Source organism: Cheilinus undulatus, linkage group 3, assembly GCF_018320785.1.
Source record: "Cheilinus undulatus linkage group 3, ASM1832078v1, whole genome shotgun sequence".
NCBI lineage: Eukaryota > Metazoa > Chordata > Actinopteri > Labriformes > Labridae > Cheilinus > Cheilinus undulatus.
Window position 1 is genome coordinate 27,227,284 of NC_054867.1, and position 25,077 is coordinate 27,252,360.

The window sequence follows — 25,077 nt, forward strand, 5'->3', positions numbered from 1 at the left end:
TCCAACACACAGACACTGATAGTAAACCACAATCTGTGAATTATTCTGTAAATTGACACCTTAAGATATAATACATTGAAGATAATAATGTCCCGTAACAGGTCATGTGATTTTATTCTTAATTGATTTCTAACTCTGTAAGACAATGAAGTTTATCTTATCTGAATAGTGAGATAGAGCCAGTCCAAAAGTCGAATTCTTCACCCTTTTCTGTTGCAGACCCATTTTGTTTTAAAATAGCAGACTGGGCATTCTTTTCAATCCCTAAATCCCTTGTTAGCTCAAAGGCCAGGTCCATGAGTCCCAGGCAGCTCCCACTCAAACACCAAATATTTCTCTTGTTTAAATAGACACACGGATGTACGGCTGCTGGAGAAGCAGAGCTTATAGTCAAGTTTACCTAATGTGACTCCACCCGATCAAATACAGCAATGGGATTTTACCATCATGACAGTCACAACAAACTGTCACCCAAGGTCTGGATTGTTTATCTTACCTGTGTGAGCTGTGAATGTGAAGGCAGTTGTAAACAAAAAGATACAGACAATAAAGTATTGTTGAGAGGTTGTTATTCTTCTTTTTTTTTGAATGTGCAAAGTACCAAAGTTAATTTACACCAGAGCAATTCACAAAAAATAGACACAAGCTGCTTCAAAAGTCTGTGTATCCTCTAAGGACAGCACCGCTGTTTTTCAGAAATCGTTCAAACACAATGGATTACCTCACAGATGTGTGCACTGTTGCCTTTTTCATATCTGTGTTTGAAAACAGATTACTTTACATGGGTTATTCAGTCTTGTAGTGATGCAAGAAAGCACAGAGTGAATGAGGCTGGGCAGAGAAGTCTTTTCTGCCCTCTGCTGGAGAGGTACTGGGTTTGTATCCTAAACACTGCTGCTTCTTAAAATGACTTTAGTCTCATCAACATAAAAGAAAAGCATCTAAAAATCCCTGTTAGGATGCTACAGTCTGACTTTGAGTGCTACAGTCTTGCACTTTATCAGTTAGTGAGGCAGTGTGGTGATCCTCATACTCTGACTTGCGATAGGGTATGACACCATCGGGGTGGTGGCGTGACTCATGGTGATACCAGGCAGAGGCTGGGTCATCGACACTGCCACAGGTGCCACAGACACAGCCACTGGTGCCATAGAAACTGGTGGTGCCATGCCTTGAGCGATGGTCTGTGCAAGAGCAGCAGAGAGGGGGGTGATCTCAGGGTTGAGGTGGGGTGGAGGGGCTGTCGGTGGGGCCGCGTTTGTTGGGGGAGCTGCTGGAGCACCGGTGGGAGCGACGAGGTCTTGCTGGGTGACGGGTCGTGGCTGCAGTCCTGCGCTGCTCAGGGTGGTGTGGGTCTGTGCAATGCCATGATTGTAGGAACTTACAGCACCCACAGGGGGCGCCAGACTCTGCTCAGCGGGAGCAGGGGTGGAGGACAGCGTCATCACCTTGGCCTGGCTCCTGAACTGGGCGTTCTGCTCCAGAAGAACCTCATTTGTGGCAATGAGATTAGAAACCTGAGTAACACACCAGACATGGATTAGAGAGAAAGACATTTTTAAACCGGGTTCTGGACAGCAATAAATAAAAAACTTCAAAACAAGTAATTATAAAGTGTAGAGTACATTTAAATTAAGAAATCTGTTTTCTGACAGCAACCAACCTTTCACAATGCATCAACAGCTCAAGTTAACACTTATTTCACAGTTTTAACTTTCAAATCTGTGAAATGATCATGTACCAATTTAGTCTAGTGTGTATATATAGTGTGTCTGTGATTTATAGTTTTTTAAAAAATGACTTCTATTCAAAAAATTTTAAAAATAAAGAGAATAGGATTAAGTTACTGAGGAGCTTTAGTGGAATATACATTATTTTACAGAGTTTTCAAAAGCACTTTATCATCACTTTGTTTTAATCACAGTTTATTTTCAACATTTGAATGTTAGTTTTTAATGCATTTGTCTAAATGTGTTCTAAATTGTGGATCAGTGTTGTTGGTATTGGTTATTTTTGTCATTGGGATGCCAAAATTCCTGTCTGCACAATAGTTTTACTTTTTTGGGTATTACTAAAGAACCCCAAACAGATTTTTTCTACAACTAATAATCTAACCATTGTTTTAACAGTTAAAACCTTATTAAAGTCTCCATGAACTATTTCCACTAAGAGTTAAAGTTAAGACAATGTTTCTCTCTTCTAATTGGAAATACCAAATAGCAGACAAAGATTAGCCAAGTTGCAGAATTTCAAAACAGATGACTAGAGCTGCTATCATGTTGACAGAGACAAATCATGCAACATCTACATAAATAAGTTCAAGTTTACTTATGCCATTAAGATGTTTACTACATAATTATGTGAAAACAGGATTAAGAAGTCCAAATGAGTCAATTCAGGACAAGTTTACCAACTTATGCTCATTTTCCATTCACTCTTTAACCCTTCACCTACTGAGCCGGCGCCGGTGCTGAGTTTTATATGTCTGGAGTATTATTACTGTAACTCTGTCAAAGTTTGTCCGATCAGAAAAATTCCAACAGTGTTTTAAAGCTGAGAATTGTGGGCATGCGCACACCCAGAGTCCTAGACTCAAAAAATGACTGGTGATTGTTCTAAACATGTATAGGTTCACATTTCAAATGTCAAATCTAAACTTCATGAGCAATAACAACATTTATTCTCATAAAAGCCATGAAAAACAAATCGTTTTTTGTGTTTTTCTTCTTTTAAACTGCTGACAATTCCATAGAATGTGCAATAATCATTAACCAGATGATGAAAAGTCAAGTTCAACTACTCCTGGGAAAAAGGACAAAAGCTCTTAGACTTAGGGCATTTCCTGACTATTTTACAGCCATAATAACAAAATATGTCCAAATCGACATTTTTAGACTCAGTAGGTAAAGGGTTAATGTTATTGTAGCTCCCTTCAAATATACTTGATGTTGGTAGGCTAAAATAATTCAGATTTTCAGCCTAAAGCCTCATACTAACGATCTTTCTCCAATAATCTCTGAATTGTTTTGTAAAGTTGATGCATTAGTAGGTAATACATTTAAGATGTTAATTTCCCAAAACAGGCTATGCCTTTAGATTGAATGTGCCTTATAAAAGTCAAAAAGCCAAAACAGTTTATTCATTATTCATCCAAGAAAGTTAAAGCACCACATTTTCATATTTGACAAGCTACTGCCATCAATTATAGGAAACTTTATTTTTCATAAATTACTGAAACAATGACATGTCTGTCAACTGTCTACATCGCTGACTTTAAGACTGAGTTGTAACCATTCTCCTGGCATGCCAGCGTCATAATGCAGTGGAAACCTTCGATTACAGTTGTCTTGTGTTGGATAAAATGTTTTCTTTGATAGATCTCCTCTGTTCAGCTTAGGATACTTTACACTACCTTTCCGCTTTGTTAATGAGATATATTAGATGCAACACAATTCTTTTGAATATGACGCTTTTTGGACTGTTCCACTTTACTGGACTGTTCAGTTTTGATCATTGTGTTACACACTTCAGCATCTGGTTCTAGCTGTTAAAAGTACATTTATATCTCATGATAAAATGAGTGTGGAAATATCTAAACCAGAGAGAGGCACTATTTGTGTAGGGCTGTCAAGATTTACTTTTAAAAAAAATTACAGAGCTCAGTGGACAAGTCAAAGTCATCTGAACCTTTTTAATGTTCTCTTATATTTTCAATCCATAACAAGCTCCCTTTTCTGTGGTTAAGTTCATGTTAAATCTTCTGTCTCCCACTAAAAGCAGGCATGTATCTAAACAGGAAGTCAATTACCCCTAGTTTAAGACAGTAGAAAAAAAAATGACACAAGAGTTTAAAATACAAAAGAGTGGAATTTTGAAACGTGATAAAAAGGGTGCAATTAATCACAATTAACTACAGAAATTCTGAGATTAATTTTGATTTAAAAAGTTGATGTGTTTACAGCCCTAGTAAAAAAGACTTGCCAGTCCTATTTAATCCTGTCCTTCATCACCTCCTAATTACCACATCTTAACAGCAAATTAGGAAGTTGTTATGATTTTAACTTGGTTTGTCTAGTATAGCCCTTATAAGGTAGTAATACTACATGAATAGTTCCCCTCCCTTAATTACTCTTAATAAATAATAACTGATATGAAGCAACTTTCCAATGTGCTATTAACACACAGTTTTAAGGAGGTTATTATTGGAAAACTCTAACTAAACATCTTGGGCATAAATTATAGTCTTGTAGAATAAGGTACTAATAAGCGCTTAATAATTACGAATAACCAGTTAGTATGCTGCTAATACGCAGCTAACGAATAGTGAGAACGTTACCCTAAAACAAAGTGTAACCTGTTTTTCATTCAAGCCTTACCTGCTTCTTTAATTCTTCAACTCTCTTCCTCAGCAGGGAGTTTTCCTCCTCCAGGAACCTGCACTCCAGGGGCCGTGGTGGTAAGGTTGCCTGAACTCCCAGTTCATAGTGGCCTCCTCCACTCCCATCTGTCAGGCGCAGCCCCTCCAGCCGCCGCCTCTTCAGCTGCAGAGCAGTGTGGTCCATTGAGGCCTCAAGAGAGCCAGCATCAAACAGTCCACTCTCCAGCAGGGGGTCATACACAGAGCAGGAGCTCCTGTCGTAACGCCGCTGACCTGCAGAGCTTATAGACAGACAACCACTCATCCCTCCTACACCCATTCCCCCAACTCCTGAGATACCAGGATCTCTGCACCCGCCAAGGCTGGGGCAACCCATCCCCATCATATTGCTTCCACCTCCACCACCACCTCCCACAAGCCCTTGCATTCCTCCACAAGCACCTCCTCCTCCACCACCTATCCCTCCCACAGAATTCACCATTCCACTGGCTCCAGGCCCCACAACTCCCCCCACTCCAACTCTGTTGGGCTCATATTCATAGTCTTTTTTGACATGACGAAATTTACATTTATTGCCTCTCTGGCACTCCCCCTTCAGAAAGTCTCTGCAGATAGGGACTTCCCCACGGCTGTGGGGGAGATCCATTGGGGACAGGCCCAGTCGTGCTGCTACCTTCCCTCTGAGTCTGAGGGGCAGCTCTCCTGTTTTCTTGTAATAGTCCTCATCTTCTTTAGATCCATGAACAAAGCGACAGTTGGAGCGCATGCACTCTTTATTTTGGTGGTCATGACAGAAGATAAACTCATTCTTTTGCACTCCTAAGTCTGGTACCTCATTAAAGTCTGGGTGTCTGAAGCGGCAACGTTTCCCTCTCTTGCAGACATTGCGTATGAAGTCCCTGCAGACACCGTCTAATGCCAGTCCAGCCCCTTGCCCCCCACTTCCACCATTCCCACAACTGTTACCATTGCCGAGCGCCCCACCTCCCCCCATGCTCCCAGAGCCAGATACGCTGCCTCCAACGCTTCCTCCTGAACCCCCTCTGCCCTCCCCTGAGCTCCCTGCCAAACCGGACCCAGGTCCTCCTTCTTCACCCAGACTACCAGCACTCCCACCACCACCTGATAGGTAGGAACTGTCCCGGTCAGGCATGGCGCTTGGCCCAGCGCGAGGGGAAAACAGCACTCATGTGTATGAGCGAGGATGACGTGACCTGGCAAATGTTCTCATACACAGGCAGAGGAGTCAGGGGTAGCCTTTTCCTTAGAGCAGTGCAATCTCCTGTTCAAAGACCTGTAAGTACCAAAAAGAAATAAATGTCAAGCATTTAGATTCAGAAAATTTTGATAGGAATATTAAATGAAGAACACAGTTTAAGAGGATAAGGCAAGTATTTCTTCAAAGTGGAAAAAGTAATTCATTACATTCACTTAAGAGCTGCACTTTTCTACAAATGATACAACGATGTACTTTGAGTAAAACCATTTACAGAATAATTTGCCATGATTTGATACCTTTGTTAAGATCTTTAAAATTATGTTGCATTTTCAGCTCAGTGGGTAAACTATTCAGAGTTGAATTTAATTTTTTGAAAACAACATTTACTTGTTTTTCAAGTTGCAGATGTGACTGTAGAAGAATTCCAAGGTGCTTTAAATCTTCAACCACGCTAATGAGCTCATTGTTGATTTTAATCAAGAATGCTTACGCACAAAGAAACGTACTAAAACAGTTTTTCAAATATTCAAATGAGAAGACTAAAGTCATCGTGATACAGATTGCAAAGAATCATTGAACAGATCAGCAGCTATCCTTGCTGATCTAGCTGATGTGTATTTAACTGTATCAACAGCATACAATTGGCAGACGACTGCAGGACACATATCAGGTAGGTCATTGACACACATGCTAAGAAGGAGTCAGGTCTTGGTCCATACAGTAAAGAAAATGAGGTGGAAACATAATTTATTACAATAAAAAAAATAATTTTAGAGTAAAATGAGATGTTGCTGTTCTACCTTGGTTGTGTCACCTGACATGGAAAGTGTACCCAAGAGTGTAAACTCTTATTAATCAATTTCCAAAAATATGATACCTCATTTCATGTTAAAGAAAAATTTAAGTTTGTCATGTGAAAATTACAGCAGGACATATTGTGATATGATATAATTTTCGATTAATTTTCCAGCCCTAGACTTACTTTTACTTTTTAATACTCTCTCAGAGTCACTTAGCCAATGAAAAATAAAACTAATTTCCCTTTTACCATTTTAGATTAGGCCAAAAATTAGATTTAGCAGTTAAACTGTGGTATTTGTTAATCTTTAAAACGAGTTTGCTACCTTTCTGTACATTAAAATGCCTATTTTCATGTACCAGGACTTAAACATGTAATGAATTTTAAATGCAATACTCTACATGCAACAGAGTACGTTAATACTGTGGGACTGTAAGCTACACTTTGTAAATACTAAGCAGTAGACGTGGTTTTTGTCATTGGATAATAAGCAGCAGCCACTATTTTGAGTTAAGGTACAATAATAGTAACAATGTGACGATTTTAAAATGACTGCCATCTCGTAAACCTGAATAAATCACGTTAAACCTTAAATGTTGTAGCGTGTCCGTCTTGCTCTTAGCATAATTTTAGCCCTTTCCAAGCTAGCAAACCATATCTGGCTAAGAGGCTAACTGTGATCTCACCAACACTGAAACCAGGAGAAGCGTCCAGATCGTTGTAGTCCAACGAAGGATATAACCTTTTCCTGATCCACCCAAAATTTAAAACATTTTCTTTGAGATAGGCTCATGCAGTTACTGCCAATCCTTCTAGGCCCCCGTGCTGTTTACCACATTTTAGGATGCATCTTTTGTCACCAGCGAAGAAGAAGACAACGCTCTTCCGCTGTACTTTTCTGGCAATGTTTTTACCGCCCTCTCGTGGTTATGGTGATATGATTAAAAGTTACAACATTTTACGGAATAAAATTAAAGCATTCGTAAGAAATTTAAGTCATTTCAATTGTAGCATTCGACGAATGTCTACCTTAACTACAACGATCATAGTTTGTATGTAATTCAGCTGAAACGGGCACAATTTCTTGACTCTCCAGCTATCACCTGGGTTTGTTTGCATATTTCTCTCATCTGCTGTCGTTAACACAAGCCTACAGTCCTGCAGAGCGCTGACGTGTAGTTTTGATGACTTAGTGCCAATGAGGATGAGCTGTCAAACCACAAGGCAGCTCTACTTCCAGCTAATTTCTTTGTTGTGAAACTGCTCTGTTTAAGTTCCTCTTCTGAACCTCACGAAGTCGCCTAGCATGGCACTGCAAGGTGTTTCCCACTGGATGCAAGCCTGCGTGGTCCTGCAGCTCTCCTTATCTGTAATCCTGACCACCGCTGCCCCAGAGACAAGCAGAAACTACTACAATATTCTTAATGTTGAGCCCACAGCGAGTGACAGCCAGATAAGGAAGGCTTTCCGCAGGCTGGCAGTAAAATACCACCCCGACAAGAACAAGAGTACAGATGCAGAGAAGACTTTCAGGGAGATTGCTGAAGGTAAACATAACAGAAACATTATTATTATGTGTTTAAGATGCACAAATAGGTAATTGCTTGACCTCTTCCCCGCCGGTGTGAGTACGTTTTCTGTTACTAAAGCTATTGTAAGTTAATGCTTTTTATATTGTAACTTCTTTATGATCACTTCACTGTAAAAATAAACATTTTCTATAGTTATTTTTAACATCTTATGTTACAAATGTCTGTCTGCAGGAGGGAGTAGAAGTCAGTGAATTACTTCACACTACAGAGACAGCTTTTTTTAGATTTTGTATAAGCAAGGCTTTTTAATGTGTTTCCTATTTGAATATTATAAGAAGGCAATGTGTACTTAAAAATTAAAATTCCCACTCAGTTCACAGAATAGAAAAAGCAGGCACCATGTAAAGCTGATAAAACTGATACCAACACATCTGATACCTATGAAACCAACAAAACAGATTTCAGTGCTTAATTTTGTTACATCACCATCCCTACATGATCCCTGCCACTCCAAAGGAAAGGCACTAAACATGCTAAGATGTTACACCTGTTTCCCTTATTTGTACATATATTCTATTGGCATCCTATTGTCTTGATTATTTATTATACTGAGACAGATTGTATTAATCCTCTGACTCTTAAACTTTCAAACTTTTCTCACAAAAGTATCAATTCAGGAACTGTTCAGGCATCGTCACCTATTAAAAAGTATTGATTTAGCACCAGTATCAGTAAAAACCCCAATAGTACCCAACCACAGTCATGATTAAATGTTCCCATTACAATTTAAGATCAGATCTGCTTAGTGCTGGCTTCTTATCACAGACCATACATATACAGGTTAAATGGTGACTAAAATGTGAGTGTGAATAATAGTTTAAAGTTTCTATTTTCTTATTGTGCCATACATACAATCACATGCCCGGCCCATAGGGGTGTACATGACTCCAAGAATTTAAACAAACCAGGGTCAGAGTGCAACAGTAGTTCTTTCATTATCATAGAATAGAAAAGGAGGATGGAGACACACCAAATATTATTTATTAATTATTGACTAAAGTATCTTTCTGTCTTTTCCAGACTTTTGAGACAAAATCGTAAAGTTTAAACACACCAAATATGAATAGGCATTCCAGGTTTGCTCATCAGGTAACTGCAGAATTTCAGGGCCATTTCATGAAGCATTACTTCTCTTATGTCATCAAATTTGGCTCAGTTAAAAAATAAATGGGACTCATTTTCTGCAAAATCACACAACTCACAAAGTCTGAGTTATCTGGGGACAGTTTTGAATTGACTGATAACAATGGCCAGAGGAAGAATACCAGATCTCAACTGTGAACCCAAAGCTCTTTGGATATGACATATCCACCTCCTCAAAAATAAGCGCAGATAATATGTTAGCCCTGTGATTGACTTGTGATTAGTCCAGTCCCTGCTACTCCAAATGGGATAAGTCCCGTGGATAATGGATGGATATTTCTATTGATTTTTAATTATGTTGAGCATTTAAGGGAAACCAGGCACTCCGAGTATGAAAAATGTTGAAAATTAAGTAATTTTTTATTCTATTTTATTTTAAAGTTTTTATAGCTGGGCTGCCTGGTTTCCTCTTTTAATGGTTAGCCCCCAGCCACCCCCCTTTTGTCTCTATGATTTTTGTGAGATGTCATTTAATCCCTTCTGCCAGCAATGCCCAAAATTGAATAGTAGGGCTTTTGGCATTAATGCATTAATCGTGATTAATTAAGGTCCATAAATAGGGCATTCATCTTTTAAATTGCCTTTAATTACATTTTTTATTGTCCCTTTCAGTACACTTTTGATGCCACTGTAATGTCTCCCTGCAGCCAAAGTGAAGTAAACAAATTACACCACTTTGTCTTGATGTCTAATTTCACTTTGAAAAACTCACTGACAGCTCAGTGTTCAAATCAAAAATGATCTTTACCTTGTGTTGTCATCCATTTTTCTTTTTACTGATTTTGTATTTTCTTTATAATTCATAACAAGCTCCTTTTCTGTGGTTTCGTCATTTAAAAATCTTCAAGATTTTCCCATCTTCTAACCCTCTTTGAAAACAAAAGCAGGTCTGTATCCAAACAGGAAGTCAGTCACCCTCAGCTTATGACAGTACAAACTCCAAAATGGAATAAAATCAGTTTAAATGCAAAATAGTGGAATTTGAAAACATCACTGAAGGGGGAGATTTCTCACTAATAACTACAGAAATTCAAGGATTAGTCACAATTTAAAAATACATTTTAGCGGTTGACAGCCCTGGAATATTTCAAACAATTATAAACAGAATAATCTACATTTATGCAATAGAGTTTCAGCAGCATCACAGACTACTGTGAACTTATGGCAAACTGTATTTTTATTTCTTTATCTAACCATCCAAACTCTGTGGTTCACTCTTCCAGCCTACAAGGTGCTTTCTGACAAGGAGCAGAGAAGGCAGTATGACAGTGTCGGCCATGCAGTCTTCCTAAACCGTGACAAGACCTCCCTTAACCCTGAGGACCAACCTGAAACAGGCTTCCACTTCAGTTTTGCAGACTTCTTCCACCACTTTGATGAGAGTATTCTTATGGAGGAGGAGGTCTTTCACTGGAGTTTCAAGGAGGAAGGGGGTGGTGCATATGAGCATTACAGTTTCCAGGAGCCAGGCTTCAGCTTTTTGTTCCATGACAGCGACGAATATGAAGACTACTAGATTTACTGCATCACTTTCTTGTATCCTAGATGATTAATGTATTGTTTTTTATTGATAATAAAGCCTTCTTTGTAAAAAATTAACTCAGTATCTGCATCTTGTATTGAGCATTTATAAAGTCTGATAATTAGGCCTTTAGGCACCATTGTTTATTGTATGGACAAACATTATTCTTTCAGGCTCTAAAGTTGACAGCTGGGGGGAACTGATTGGACCGTTATGCTAGTTTTCCTGTGTGGGTGTGTCCAAGCTCCTCAGTTACTGACTAACATACAAGTTAAACATCTTTTTCCCCGAGCTAGCACTTTACATTTGGCTGTGTTTGACTTTATTTCTTACAGGACCAGTGTGCACTTTGACCCAAAGGATATCCTGTGCCTGCTCAGCGGTAAGAGCGTGAGCTCTCTGAAGCCAACATTTAGACAAAAGATCCACACAGCTTACAGGAGTTTTAGCAAGATAAAGAGGGATTGTAGCCTTTTAGAGAGCATAAAAAGGCAACCTGGAGAGATTATTTTACAAGTTACACGATGATGGTGAGTATGCCTTAAAATCCTTCGCTTGTAAACCTCTGACAATCATGTGACAGCTCTTTCCTCCTGCAGACATCAATATGCACAATGTTGTCTTTTAAACACAGTTGGCACATAGAAATTTGAAGGTCTTTTTTTGTCTCAAAATAAGTTTAACTTTTTTTTTAACTGTTAACATGTAGCAGTTAGCTTAATTAGAGATGTGCTCAAACTGTTGCTGATATTCTGACCACATTCTGTATGACAGGAAGAGGCTAAAGAAGCAACACCTGCTCTGAGTGTCCAGAGTGACAGCATTAAGGTAACAGAGGTGCTGAAAGATGGTGACACACTAACATTCCTCATTGTTTCTCAAAAGGTGAGTGGGCCATTTGTTTATATGTCATAGATGCATATTTTATTCACTCTATATCTAGGTGAATGTTTGCTGTCAGTTAATCTAATTGAGTGTTATAAAAATATAGTTTTTTTTTTAAATAGAATGCTGTCTCTGTTTTGTGTGGCAGCTGTCAGGGACAGGGGAGTACCATGTGGACCGAACCTATGATGACTTTGAGTGGCTGCAGCACCATATTTGCTCTCAGGAGGATGCGCCTGCCCTCCAAGGAGTCATAGTCAGTATTTTATTTTATCGGCATGCAATCCCCTCTTTTAAATACATGCACACATTCATAATCCATAAGTTTATTTCAAAGGTAAATTAGAATTTGTCTATTTTTCACTCTTTAATTCAGTTTACATTCACATATCGACATCTAATAGTCTTTCTAATTCTAATCTATTGTTGCATCAGTAGAGCAACATGGTATCAATGGTAAGATGGTATCAAACATGAAACAAAATGTTTCAGAAACACATTTTTTTTGTATCTTAAGCCTAAGTGTGAACTCCAAACACTGACCAAATATTGACTGTCTTTTTTAAAGCTCCAGGGGCTGTCATGTTAAAGCTCCTGTGTGGAGCTTCCCCCTGGTTATGAAACAAACAGATGTTTCACTGATGTGTCTTTATGACCAAAAAGCAAATAAGTTCCAAACAAACAAGACTGACTCTTAGTATATAGTTAATTTAACAGTTGAAACCACTGCCAGGAGGTAGGCATCAAATGGAGTATCATTATTACATTACCAAAAAAAAAAACCTTACTTTTATTATTAAAATTTCCACAGCAAAGATTCTACATGAGAAATACATGTAACTGTATAAATAAGGCAGGACAACATCAGGTAAGAGGCACTGCTTTGTCTACAGGGGTCACCAAGAGGAATGCAGACCAAAAGTTCCTGACAGAAGCTTTAAAATGCTTCTGTTTCCCTTCTCAACATCCTCCTTTATCTCATAATGAGGAAGCCATTCATCTAAATGATGTATATCTCAGAAAAGAGGTGCTGTAATTCACCAGTACAATGTATTTACAGATTTAGATAATTTAAAAAGAAAATTCCACTTGATTCATAAACAGTCTGGTAGTCGCATTTATTAAATAACCACATTGCAAAAATTAAAAATCACTTCATTGAATGAAATGTAAATAAAACAGGAAGAGGTCATAGATCTAATCCAGGAATAAATTATGTATAGACCCGTTTAAAAGTATTTGCACAACAGTGGCTAGCTGTAGTTTTGTTAGCTTTAACTAAAGCTAATATAACTACACTAGCTACATAATTAATGTTATACTAGATAAGTCAATGTAGCTATGTGAGCTTTAGCAACCTGAGCTTCAGCAAAACATAGCTAAAGCAAATGTAGCTACGTAGTTTACATACCTACTTAGCAAACATTGCTGCTTTGTGTGCTAAGCTTTAGCAACATTATCTATGTAGCTACGTAAGCTATGGTTAGGTTAGCTTTAGCAATATGAGCTTCAGCATAGCTATCATTCCTATGTCAATAACATACCTAAGTAGCTCACATAGTTGCTTTGTGTGCTTAGCTACATAGCTTATGCAGCGCTATGTAAGCTATGCTTGCTGTGTTAGAATGTTTTCATGGAGGACAGGCAGTTTTCCAGTAAGGAGCAGATTTACTTAGCTTTATAAAATGTTTTGTAATCAGGTATGCAGGTCAGGATTAACAGAAGTTTAATCAGATTTTATTTTAAAAGTTTTAGCGTGTATTTCTGTTCTGAGATATACGGTGTCTCAGATTAACGACCTGAGAGAGTGGCCTTCGGAGATGAACTTTCTGCAGCCAGGCTGTCTTGGGTTATGGCTGCGGATCTTTTGCTTGGAGCTTTACATGTTTACAAAAAAAAATGAACTGAATGGAAATTGTGTCTGGAGAAAAAAAAAGAAGCAATCTTACTTTGAATGTCAATATGTGAAACAATAAATGTCTTATCTCTTTTTTCCTTTAAGTTTCCTCCTCTTCCTCCAAAGGCTCAGGTAAACGCATCTGCCAAGGTGATGAAACAGCTTGGTGAGTATACTGAGAATCACAGACACAAATTAAATACTTAAATGAACTCAAAGTGTATTTGGATGTCTCTTTTCTTACATAGAGTCACTTTGTGATGAGGTGTTTGTGAAGACATAAATGTATTTTTTCCTGCAGGCATCTTTGGTTTAGGAGAGTGGCAGCCATACTGTAAAGCACTAGAGACTTTCCTGCGGCAAGTTGCTGCCCATAGCACACTCAGCAAAAATAATGCTGTGGAAGTTTTTCTGACCAGCTCAGACGTAAGTAAACACTAATATTCACCTGTTTTTTTCTCACTATACACTTTAAGACTGTCAAAAGATTGTACTTTTATATAGCAGTGGGATGCAACGTGATATGTTTTTATGAGATAGATGGGCAATAAATTGTTAAACTTTCACCAACTTTGTTTCAGAGGGAATAAAGAGACAAGGTAGCAACATAATACAACCGTTTTCTCAAACCTGAACTCGTGCCCATTTGGAGGAGCCTGTTGAGTGTATCCCGGTCTGATATCAGTTGTAATGTGGACTAGGGTGCTGATCTAACAGCACTGTTGTCTGTAGATTAAGAATTATCAAACTGACGTGTTATAATGTTATAAACTAAGTCACTGAAATGTTTCTAAGGGGCAAAACTATAAGTTAAGGTCATTTTATTTATACCATAGGCAATTTGGTTGACAGTGACTGAGTTAGCCTTGTTTCACACACAATCAAAAGGACAAGACAAAACATTATTAAGTGCTCTGTAGTAAAAAGGGTTAACCCTTTAATAAAACTGGATTTAAAAAAATGATGAAAATAAGAGTATCTCATAGGTCAATAATATTGAATGTCTTTTTAAAGGGTGGGTTATGTGATCTGAGGTGTCAAAATTATATGTGCATAAATGTATTAAATTCACGATAAGAAACACAATGATGGTGTATTAGGACCCCCTGGAATATTATAAAATAAAGAGAATCTGTTTATTTTAGCAAAAAAAAAAGGTGATTTTCTTTTGGAAAATAGAAGCCTTGGAAATTTTAAAGTCAGTTATCTACAAGAAAACAAACTCAGAATTTCAGAGTCAAAAGTTGAATTTTCTGAGTTAAAAGTCTTAAACTTTGACCTTAAACTTTGACCTTAGAAAATCATACATTTCAAGTTTTAGCATCTTGAATCTACAGCAGTTTAAAATCACAACTTTAAAACAACTAAACTGGTAACAATGGTTTGACTTTCAGCTTATTGATTTGTATAATCTCATAAATTCTAAGTTTTGGTTTATGTACAATTACAACATTTAAGGTAAAAAAAAACATAGGTATATTATTTCCTCTCGTAAATTAATGACGATTTTGAAGGTTGTTTTTTTTTACTAGATCCTCTTTTTTTTCTTAAGCGCCAAATCTACATGAAACAACGAAATAAAATATTTTTCAAAAATATGTGTTGTATTGGGATCAAGGCCGTCCATAAGAGGGAAAAAGTGGAAAGCTTTCTGGAAGCCAGCCAAGCTGGGGGCCTGTGGAGGTCAGGAAAATCATGGTCCATTATAAAGTTAATCTATGATAAGAACCATGCTTTATTTTTAACCTCAACAATAACCACTCCTGTCAAAGAAGCACATTTTTTATTTATCTATGCTGCAGTAAAATATGGCCTTTTTAATAATGTAAACACTTTTCTTAAAACAGATGCACGTTTTTATGGTAATGTTTATGATGTGACTTGGCACACTGACTAAAGCATTTGGAAAGTAATGTCAGACTTCATAAATAAGCCATGATGTGGACAAATGTTTGGATGCCAGAGATTAAAGTAGAACATATTGAACAGATAAATAGTTGGCAAAAACGTGTTTAAAGTGGCAAAATAGACAGAAATACGTGGTAAAAGTGGTTACAGAATGGTAGAAATTGGGTAAAAGTGACAAAAGTGGGTTCACAAAAGCAAAAACGGGATAAAAAGGCAAACCATGATTAATATAAACAAAAAAGGGTAAAATGGGTGAAAAGATTGTGAAAAGCAGTTAGAAAGTGGCAAAAATGTGAGACTTAAGTTGTGAAAAGGGATTAAACCGATGTAAAAATAGGTTGAAAGGGGCAAAAGTTGGCTAAAAGAGGCAAACATTTTGGAAGAAAAGGTGTAGAGATATAAAAAAGGCTTTAAGTGGTATGAGTAAGTAACTTGAACACCAGAACCAAATAACAGCCTGACACACTTTCAGCTCCAAATTGAGGTAACTGTTACCCAGGACGCTAGCACCAATGCTACTGGTCTGACACGCCTGCACTGATTTTAAAACACAGCTGGGGATGGCCCATTACTGGGTTTTTCAGGGGCTCAGCCAGTTCTGTGGGTAGGCCTGGTTAAGATGCCATGGATATTCCTGTTTGAAACTTTAGCCTCAAACAAGGTTTAATTGATGAGTTACTCAATGAGATTTTTCAGAATAAAAAGTGAACAGTTTTAATAAAGAACAGGAATTTATAACAAATTTAGTGGGAAATTCTAATCTTTATTATGAATGTTTTATAATGACACATAGTCATAAAAAAGTAAGCACAAGCATACAGAACTGTAGTATAAATGTTTGATCACAGTTTACTATATAGATGTAATCTATGTGCACAGGAAGGTTTAGAGTTAAAAGCAACACCATCTCAGGATTTCTATCAGTGTTCATTTTGATGAATTTCATGTTGTTGTCTTGCATCATCACTCTCTGGCCTGTAGGCATCCTCTCATGTTGGTAAACTTTCATGCACCCTGTTTACCTTGCAGGAGTAGTATTTACTTTAACAATTGTTCTTATTTATTTGTGTTGTTCGCAGCCTGCGGGCAGAAACAGAGTAAGGAAAAGTATTTTCAACCGGCTGAGCCATGCTGTGGAGGAAAGGAGGAAAGAAGGCCATAAGGTACACAACAGGGACTTGTACAAACCCATTTTACAGCCTCTACACCTCTATGTTATGGCTTTTAAAGTGATATTGTGTGTCCGCAGGATGTGGATGATTACTTTCAAACTGAGCGTGATCATAACATCCTTCTGACGGGCTGTACCAAGACTGCAGCTGAGGTGAGACAATCAGTTCTTTGTGTGTTTGCCTCCTCTTAGTTTTATTATAAAGCCAGGAGAAGTTGCATTTTATGAAAATAAGACTGTTTGTTATGTTTTTCAATACAGAAATTTCTGGATTTGGTGCTGACCGAGCAAAGTAAGGAGATTTTTGGTTTTAAAGTTTAGAAATACAGACATGAATTGCAGATGATGTTTATGAAGGACAGGTGGTACAAAAGTTTTCTCCACACAAAAATCCTAATTGTGTTTATCCAAACTCTGTATGTGTGTGTGTGTGTTCTATTTGTTTGCAGAAATAGCTGTGGCCTGTGGGCACTTCTCTACTGCCTTGCATGTCTTTGTGGAACCAGGCGAGGATCCAGCCAAACAGGCTTTCTCTAAGTGAGACAAAAATAACATCAGGCACATGCAAACATCACATGAAGTAAAATGTTCATGAAAACTGAAAAACTGCGTATGAACTCAAATATGAAAAACATCTTTTATTTTGCAGGGCTTGTGTGAAATTATCTGAGGTCTTTGAGTCTTTAAAGGTGGGTTTATTCTTTTTAATAGAACAAAACTGAACATCCTGATTCATCATAGCTTTGTCAGTCCGCACACTGATTCTTGCTTTGTTTAGAATAATATGGCAAGTGTTGCTGACAATGACGTGAACACTGTGGGTCTTGGCCTGGAACTGGATTCACTTTACCAGGAGTCAGAAAAGGTACGTCATCTGGATCAGGCTCTGTTTCTCATAAGACATTCTTGAAAGTATAAAGGACACTCTTTGTGAGTGGACTTTGATTCTGGATTCTGATGAAAGAAAACTCAAAAGAATAGCTGGCACAGATGAGCTTTTGACACCTTTGAGCCGAATATGTGTTAGCACAAATCAGAGCATAAAAGATTTCAAACATGGACATTAATATTATTAATGCACAACCATCTCCAGCATTTAAAGCAAGTTAACAAGTCCTGCTGAGTGTGTCTGTGGCTCAGACGGTAGAGTCAGTCGTCTTGCAATTAGAAGGTTGTGGGTTCGATCTCCTCTAGTCACATGTCGATATGACCTTGGGCAAGACACTTAACCCCACTCTGCTCCCAGTGCTTCGTTGGTGGCATGTAAATGTGTATGCAACCTCTGCTATCAGTGTATGCGTGTGGAGTGAATGGGTAAGTGTGAACTATGCTGTAGGAAAGCACAATACAAGCTAAAGTCCATTTGCAAAAGGAAATTCAGAAAATATTCCTTTCCTATCTCAACTCAAACAACAGAGGAGAATAGAAACGGGGCAACAGGGGGAATCATCATTTTGGGTTATGAGAAATTACCCAAAATGATGAGCTGAGGACAAGATCAGGGAAATATATTGAGTTTTTAAGAAATAGATATCTATTTTCAAACGATATGTAGGAGCGAAAAAAATATCATTAACCTCCTGGGACCTGCGCTCTTGTTTAGTTTCTCACACTTATCTGGGATTAGTTGGACCTGATCAGTTTAAAAGCTCAGCCTTTTCTTTGAACAGGAATTAGTTTTGACCAAAAATAATATACAGTCGTTTTCACTCAAATTCTCACATTCACACAAATTCTGAGAAATTCTCAAATATCCATGAAAATGCCTGAATATTTCCATACAAAGTCCCCCAAACAATCAAACACCCCCCCCCCCCCAGATTTCCATGACAATGCTAAAGAAAAAAAAAATTCAGAGCATGTTTCCCCCAAAATCTTCTAGATACAAATGTGTCTCGCTGAGTAAGTAGTGACTGCTGGAAAAGTGGTGACTCCTTAGCAGTTCTGCCCACTATTGCTAACATGTTTGTGCAAATCAGAGCTGATGTTCTCTTTAGGTTAAAAATTTGACTGAAAAACATTTATTTTCTGCACTTTTTGATACCACTGATCAGAAAAATAAGAGATTTAATCATTATGAAGAACACTGGTATAATGAGTGCTGCATCTGGCTGGCTGGACACTACCATAGGAATCATAATCACACAATCAAGCTGTGAAAAAAAAATTATATATATATATATATACATACATATATATATATATATATATATATATATGTATATATATATATATATGTATGTATGTATGTATATACAGTGCTTGACAAATTTATTAGACCACCCAAAGTAAGGTTTATGCCACAGCTGCCCTAAATTAACAGCATTGGTAATTACCAAAATTATTTTTTATGTTTCTGCAATGTTAATACACCAATATGTAGAAGCTCTTCAACTGAAATAATATTTTAATGCTAAAATAGAATTATTATTGTTATCCATGAATTTTCAAATTTACTGATTTACAAAAAAACAGAAAAAATAGTAAAGCACATTATTTATTTCTTGATTAATATGTCAAATTATAGTTATTTACTTGCATTCCTGAAGAGAAAAATGAGTTTTAGTGGTTGAATATTATGCTCGATTAATTTCTGACTTCTCAGAGAAGCCCAGTGAGCCGGCTCAAATTTGGGTCTAAAAAGGTGAATTCAGTTTGAAATTCCTCATTCCTGTTCAAAATGGTAAAATGTCAAGAGCTCACTGAAAATGAAAGAGTCCGCATTAAGGTACTTCATGATCCTGGATGGTCTCTGAGACAAATAGAGACTGGTGGTCTAATAAATTTGTTAAGCACTGTATATATGTGTGTATATATATATATAGTTCATGGCAAGGATCTTTTGGAAAGAATACTCATCAGTAGGCCTATTAACTTATATTAAACAATAAAAACAATTAGTATGGATGTTAACACTACATCATTGTATCACTTATATTACATGTAGTCCTGGGGGGTGTCTCAGCTTGTCTTAGCTACAAGTTGGGTCGCCGAAAAGAAAAAACAGTTGGGAACTGCTGCCATATGTAATTACATTTCAGGGTGATGTGATCGAGTCGGTAGATGGTCATAAATACATCTGCTTAGTAAAAGCTTCATTTTGCGTGTAAGTTGGCGGAAGCTGGCATTTTATTTTACTTCAGCTGCCTAAAAGCTAATGCTGCTATTTTTGTGCTTTTAATGGACTATGGTGAGGTTTTATAAATGCATGCATCTTCTCAACACCCTCCATCTCTAGAAAACTAGATACTATAAAGCATCGAGGTTCATGGTAAATGTTTAAAAATCATTTGCATATTTAACCCACCTTCTGTCTTCCTACTTCTTGTAAAGCACATCCTGAAATGAGTGTCAGGTACGCTGCTTCTGCATGTTGAGATGTGATGCAGGAGGGTTGGAGTCTGGAGAAGCTGGTCTCTTTGAGCTTAAAAAGTAAATTGAAGTTTTGGAGGAGGATCCATGAAGCTGCAGATGCTTTGACCCATGATGTTCATGTCTGAAACTGTCATATCTGCTGCTGCCAGGGCATTCTAATAAATAAGATTATCTGTCCTTGTTACATAAATTTTCTATTAAAATGACATGGGTTAATGCCATTTTATACTGATTTGCTGTATGCTCATTTACAGGAAATGCTCTTCAGGAGAACCTGTAAACTGGTTGAGATGGAGCATGCAATGAAGAATGCAGAGAAAGCCAAACCTGCAAAGAAAGCTGCTGTGAGTGTGTAAAACCATGCATTTTAATGTGTACTTAATTTTATGTCACCAGCAGGTGTCAGTATTGTTCTGCTGAAATTCAATGTAAGAGGATGGATGAGAGAAATGCTGTTAAGACATTAGATTCAAATGTAATTTTACAGTGCTTCAGACAACATGTATACTGATGATGACATGCTCATCATATTTACCAGATGAATGAAGCAAAAAGAGTGTCAATGGAGGAGTTTGATCTAATTAGTGAAGTGGCCAAAAATGAGGTAAAGCATCCTGATTATTTCCATTACCCTTCTGTAGAGTCTAAAGTGGACATTCTGTTTGTGAAGCTACATGAAGTGTATATCTGACATGCATTTTATCTATTTTTTTTTTCAAGATTAAACACTTCCAAACCGTGCGTGTGGAGATGTTGAAGCAGGCTCTGGTTCAGTGGTGTGAGAAACAGCTGGTCACAGCCAAAGAAGGTGCTGATCAGTTCAGCCAGCACCTGCAGGCCTTTAAAGAGATGGCCGAGTGACCTTGATGGCTCATTCTTTATATTGTGTTCTTAGTGTGTTTGTGTAGCATTGGATATGACCCAAGCATGCACTTCAGTATGCTGTGCTGTAATCAGTAGTCTTAATGGAATCAATTACAAACACTGAACATAAAAAAGAGAATATGCAAGTTTAAGAGGATTTTATGGAAGCCCTATGCAGACATGCATACATTTTAATGAATCTGTTTTCCTAGGAATGAGTAATTTCCAGGTTGAAAAATCCCAAAAAAGAACCTAGAAAGAGGATTAATTTACTTCATTAGTGTGGGCAATGGTGTCATGACATGTGGTCATATCTATCAGTGACCAACATGTTATCATGATAAGATTTGTTTTGTTACCTTGAGATAATGAGATAAATTAATCTGTTATCATGGGATAACCATATTTGTCACCCTGTGAGTTGATAAAGAGTTGAATAAGTCAAGATTCCATTGCAATCACAGAGAATGGAGTAAATCATATGTATGGATGCATGTCTACTCAAGGCTTCCATGGAATTGAAGCCTTCCTAATAAAAAAAGGCTGATAATTTCTCCATCTTTGCACTACCAATAAATTCTGTGCTGAAATGATGGTTTTCATTTCTCTGATGTGGACTTGTTCTTTGCTAAGGCCTTTGTGAGTATGTCAGAGTGTACATGTGTGCTATTCTATGCTCATACATTTGTGCTGAGAGTTGTATTGTGCAGCTCTCTTGCAGCTACACCATTCAGGGTCACACAAAATAAAGTGTGATGAATTGATTCCCAGAGTACCTGCTTGCCTTTGTGTGTGTTTCTCACTCCTGGATCATTAATCAGTTTGTTTGACTGCTCCTGCAAGGACGCAGCAGCAAGGACACTCTGCTCTAGCTTTTTGTTCAGCTTTTAAAACTATTCTAGCTTTGTGAATATCCGTTAATTAACTCTCTCACCGTTGCTCTTTTTTTTCCCTTTTGATAGCATGACACCTGAGGCCAGGCACACAAGTACAACACAGTTAACTGAGATTTCTTGCACATTCGCACAATGTCATCCTCCCTTTGTCGGTCTGCTGTGGACTGTAGGCCCATCTCTCAGCACTGCTGAGCTCTTCATCTCATCTGTTCCGGCCTGTAATCTCTCTTTTGGCTGAATAAGGAGGATTGGTTCCCATTTCAGGAAATGAGTCACAGAGAGAGATAGATGGCTGATCTCATAAGAAGAGCGAGTGGAGAGGAGGTTTGGTTCATTTGACACTGTGGGAGTAGATAAAGGGCAGTCATGCCATGGAGCACCAACAATATGTTTGCTATCCGCCTAAACCAAATATTTGGTATATTCTTGGCTGGGATGAAAGTCTGCCTACATTTGGCACTGAGTGACGCATATTGTCCTCAACTGATGGTTTTGTAACCTGATATCAAATCTAAATCTGTATCCTCCTCCATCATAACAGGCCTACATGCTCAATAGCCCAAGATAAAATCACAAAACTTTAACAAATGGTTGTATTTCATTTTCATTTTATGAGTGATGAAAGGGTGATGGCTGTCTCCTCAATCTCTGATTTTGGTCTTTACTGGTCTTAAAGCAGTCACAATGAAATGGAAAATAGATACACTGTGGGATGGTGTAGTGGTAAACATCACTGTCTCACCATAAGTAGGTTTTTGGTCCAACTTAAAATCATCATAATTTAATATAAAATGAATAAAGTTAAACAGGAGAGGAATGTAGGGTGGTGTATAGATGATACACATTAAAGTCCTTTCTAATAAATGATAAAATGAAAAATAATTATATTCAACAGGGAAATGCTGCAGTGCGGCTGGGTGGTGTACTGGTCAGGAGGTAGTCTTAAGAAGGTTTAAGTTTCAAAGCTGCAGGCTGTGTATACAAGTTTCCTTGTGTATTACTGATGATTCAAGAGAAGTGTATATAGAGATCCTCTTACTGTGCACTTTTATGGGGTAATTGATGTAGGCAGCGTCATTGTTCTGTGCTCTGATCCTCCAGCTGAGACCAAGCTTTAACAGTGTAAGACTAACATAATGTAGTGGAAAGTACTCTAAAAAGTACTCAAGGATGTTTTACCCTTCTATTGATTTTATTAAACAATCATGGTCATTTTTTTTTAACAAAACTTATTTAATGTCAAAGTGAAAACTGATTTCTACAAAGTAATGTCAATTAAACAAAAATGTGTGATGTTAAATAAGTGACTGCATAAATATTCACCCCCTTCAAGTCAGTTTTTAGTAGATTAAACTTTGGCTGCAATCACAGCACTGAGTCTGTGTGGATAAGTCTCAATGAGACTTGTACATCTGGACACAGCAATTTTACTCCATCCTTCTTTGCAAAACTGCTCAAGCTCTGTCAGGTTGCATGGGAATTTAGTGTCAACAGCCCTTTTCAAGTCCAGCCACAAATTCTCTATTGGATTGAGGTCTGGTCTATGACTCAGCCACTCTAGAACATTCACCTTGTTGTCTTAAAACCATTTCTGTGTAGCTTTTACTGTATGCTTAAGGTCATTGTCTTGCTGGAAAATAAGTAGTCTCCCAAGCTGTAGTTCTCTAGCAGACAGAGTAAGATTAACCTCCAGGATTTTCCTATGTTTTGCCTCATATATTTTACCCTCTACCTTGACAAGCTTTTCAGGGCAAGCTGCCGAGAAGCATCCCCACAACATGATGCTGCCACCACCGTGCTTCACAGTTGGGAGGGTGTGTTTATAGTGATGTGCAGTGTTTGGTGTCAAACATAGTGTCTTGTCTGATGGCCAAAAGGCGTCATTTTGGTCTCATCAGACCAAAGAACTTTCTTCATCTTGACCATGGAGTGTCCCACATGTATTATGATGAACTCTAGTCAATAGTTTTTATTATTATTATTATCATTATTATTTAAAGTTTTTTCAGCAGTGGTGTTCTCTTTGCTTTGACTGAGAAAGAGTGTCTACCACCTCACTTTATTTTGGCATCAATCAGTCATCTATACACAGCTTACAACTTGTCCAAAATGCTGCAGTAAGACTCCTCTGTAGATATAAAAAAAAGATCACATCACGCCCATACTAGCATCCCTACATTGGTTACCAGTTCATTATAGAATCCCTTACAAAATTCTGTTTGTGTTTAAAGCCCTGCATAACCTCACTCTGAGCTAGGCCCCTCAGATCATCAGATCAAGAACTATTAAACATCCCACAATCACATCGTAAACTTTTTGGTGACAGGGCTTACTCAGTAGCTGCTCCAACACTGTGGAACAACCAACCATCTCATATATGATCAGCTGATTCAGTGAACTGCTTCAAAAACTGTACCCTGTAAATTGGTGTGCATGTGTGATGCCCATATGTACGTGCATACTTAGGGGCATGTCACTATTAATTTGTCTATGTCTTTAATGCACTTGCAATGTCATGATGTTTGATTTGGTGATTTTAAATATACTCTGTTGAATTTGTCCCGTACGGCATTTTGGCACAAACTCTGTTTGTTTTGAAAGCACTCTATAAATAAAGTTGACCTTGACCTCAGCCGCTGAAGCTTGTAACTCCTTCAGAGTAGTCAAGGGTGTCTTGGTGGCCTCTCACTAGTCTCCTTCTTGTACAGTCCTGCAGTTTGTGAGGACGGCCTGATCTAGGCAGATTTAAAGATGTGCCTGAATTTGAATGGATTTAACTGAACTCCAGGAGATGTTCAGTGCCTTGGAATTTGTTTTATATCATTTCCCTGACTTATAATTTTCTATAACCTTTTCTCTGAGTTGATTAGGGTATTCTTTTGTCTCCATGATATAATGGTAGCCTGGAATACTGATTTACCAGTGACTGGACCTTCCAGACATAGGTGTCTTTATACTGCAACCACCTGAGACACATTCCCTGCACCCAGGTGATCTACATTTTGCTAACTGTGAGACCACTAGCACCAGTTGACTGGACTTCTGTTGAATCAGGCCAGTCACTTAATAGGGCGGTGAATATTTATGCAGTCACTTATTTTACATTACATATTTTTGTTTTGTAGAAATGTTTTCACTTTGACATAAAAGATTTCTGTAAAAAGAGTTTTTATCAAATAAGCAAAATTATATTGACGATAATTGATTTATTGAATGAAAAAAAGTGTAAAACATCCAAGGGGATAAATACATTTTATAGGCACTGTAAATGAATAGATATCTCTTCAGTTTCAAATGTGACTGCTTTCCATCTAAAGGTTGTTCAAATATTGCAATGAAAGATAGACTAAATGATTAAAAGACACTGTATCCAAAGCCTTACATTTTAAATGTGTGAATGAATTAAAAAATGGGAACAAGACCATTAA

At 37.7% G+C, this 25,077-nt stretch overlaps 3 protein-coding genes across 3 annotated transcripts; 2 read left to right on the forward strand and 1 right to left on the reverse strand.

The window, feature by feature from the left end:
• Positions 1 to 552: 552 nt before the first annotated feature.
• Positions 553 to 7,272, reverse strand: zc3h10 (zinc finger CCCH-type containing 10). Its single transcript, XM_041783513.1, has 3 exons — positions 7,083 to 7,272; positions 4,377 to 5,672; positions 553 to 1,517 (listed from the first exon to the last, which is right to left on the reverse strand). The coding sequence occupies exons 2-3, from the start codon at positions 5,529 to 5,531 to the stop codon at positions 1,005 to 1,007; spliced, it is 1,668 nt and encodes a 555-aa protein (XP_041639447.1). The 5' UTR covers positions 5,532 to 5,672; positions 7,083 to 7,272; the 3' UTR covers positions 553 to 1,004.
• Positions 7,273 to 7,327: 55 nt separating this feature from the next.
• Positions 7,328 to 10,730, forward strand: LOC121507266 (dnaJ homolog subfamily B member 9-like). The gene is made up of 2 exons (XM_041783515.1): positions 7,328 to 7,943; positions 10,355 to 10,730. The coding sequence occupies exons 1-2, from the start codon at positions 7,703 to 7,705 to the stop codon at positions 10,645 to 10,647; spliced, it is 534 nt and encodes a 177-aa protein (XP_041639449.1). The 5' UTR covers positions 7,328 to 7,702; the 3' UTR covers positions 10,648 to 10,730.
• A 64-nt stretch (positions 10,731 to 10,794) lies between these two features.
• On the forward strand, positions 10,795 to 21,518 carry si:dkey-28n18.9 (sorting nexin-6). The gene is made up of 15 exons (XM_041783514.1): positions 10,795 to 10,886; positions 10,989 to 11,183; positions 11,428 to 11,538; positions 11,687 to 11,794; positions 13,541 to 13,601; positions 13,737 to 13,861; positions 16,423 to 16,506; positions 16,593 to 16,667; positions 16,776 to 16,806; positions 16,964 to 17,051; positions 17,164 to 17,203; positions 17,293 to 17,379; positions 20,144 to 20,233; positions 20,428 to 20,493; positions 20,610 to 21,518. Exons 2-15 carry the CDS (start codon positions 11,178 to 11,180, stop codon positions 20,748 to 20,750), a joined length of 1,113 nt encoding a protein of 370 aa, XP_041639448.1. The 5' UTR covers positions 10,795 to 10,886; positions 10,989 to 11,177; the 3' UTR covers positions 20,751 to 21,518.
• Positions 21,519 to 25,077: the final 3,559 nt, after the last annotated feature.

Coding starts and splice junctions, on each gene's coding strand:
- zc3h10 (XM_041783513.1), bottom strand. CDS start 5,531: ATGCCTGACCGGGACAGTTCCTACCTATCAGGTGGTGGTGGGAGTGCT. Junction 1,518..4,376: donor TTGAAGAATTAAAGAAGCAG/GTAAGGCTTGAA, acceptor TGTGTTACTCAG/GTTTCTAATCTCATTGCCAC.
- LOC121507266 (XM_041783515.1), top strand. CDS start 7,703: ATGGCACTGCAAGGTGTTTCCCACTGGATGCAAGCCTGCGTGGTCCTG. Junction 7,944..10,354: donor TTTCAGGGAGATTGCTGAAG/GTAAACATAACA, acceptor TCACTCTTCCAG/CCTACAAGGTGCTTTCTGAC.
- si:dkey-28n18.9 (XM_041783514.1), top strand. Junction 13,862..16,422: donor TTTTTCTGACCAGCTCAGAC/GTAAGTAAACAC, acceptor TGTTGTTCGCAG/CCTGCGGGCAGAAACAGAGT. Junction 16,668..16,775: donor GTACCAAGACTGCAGCTGAG/GTGAGACAATCA, acceptor TTTTCAATACAG/AAATTTCTGGATTTGGTGCT.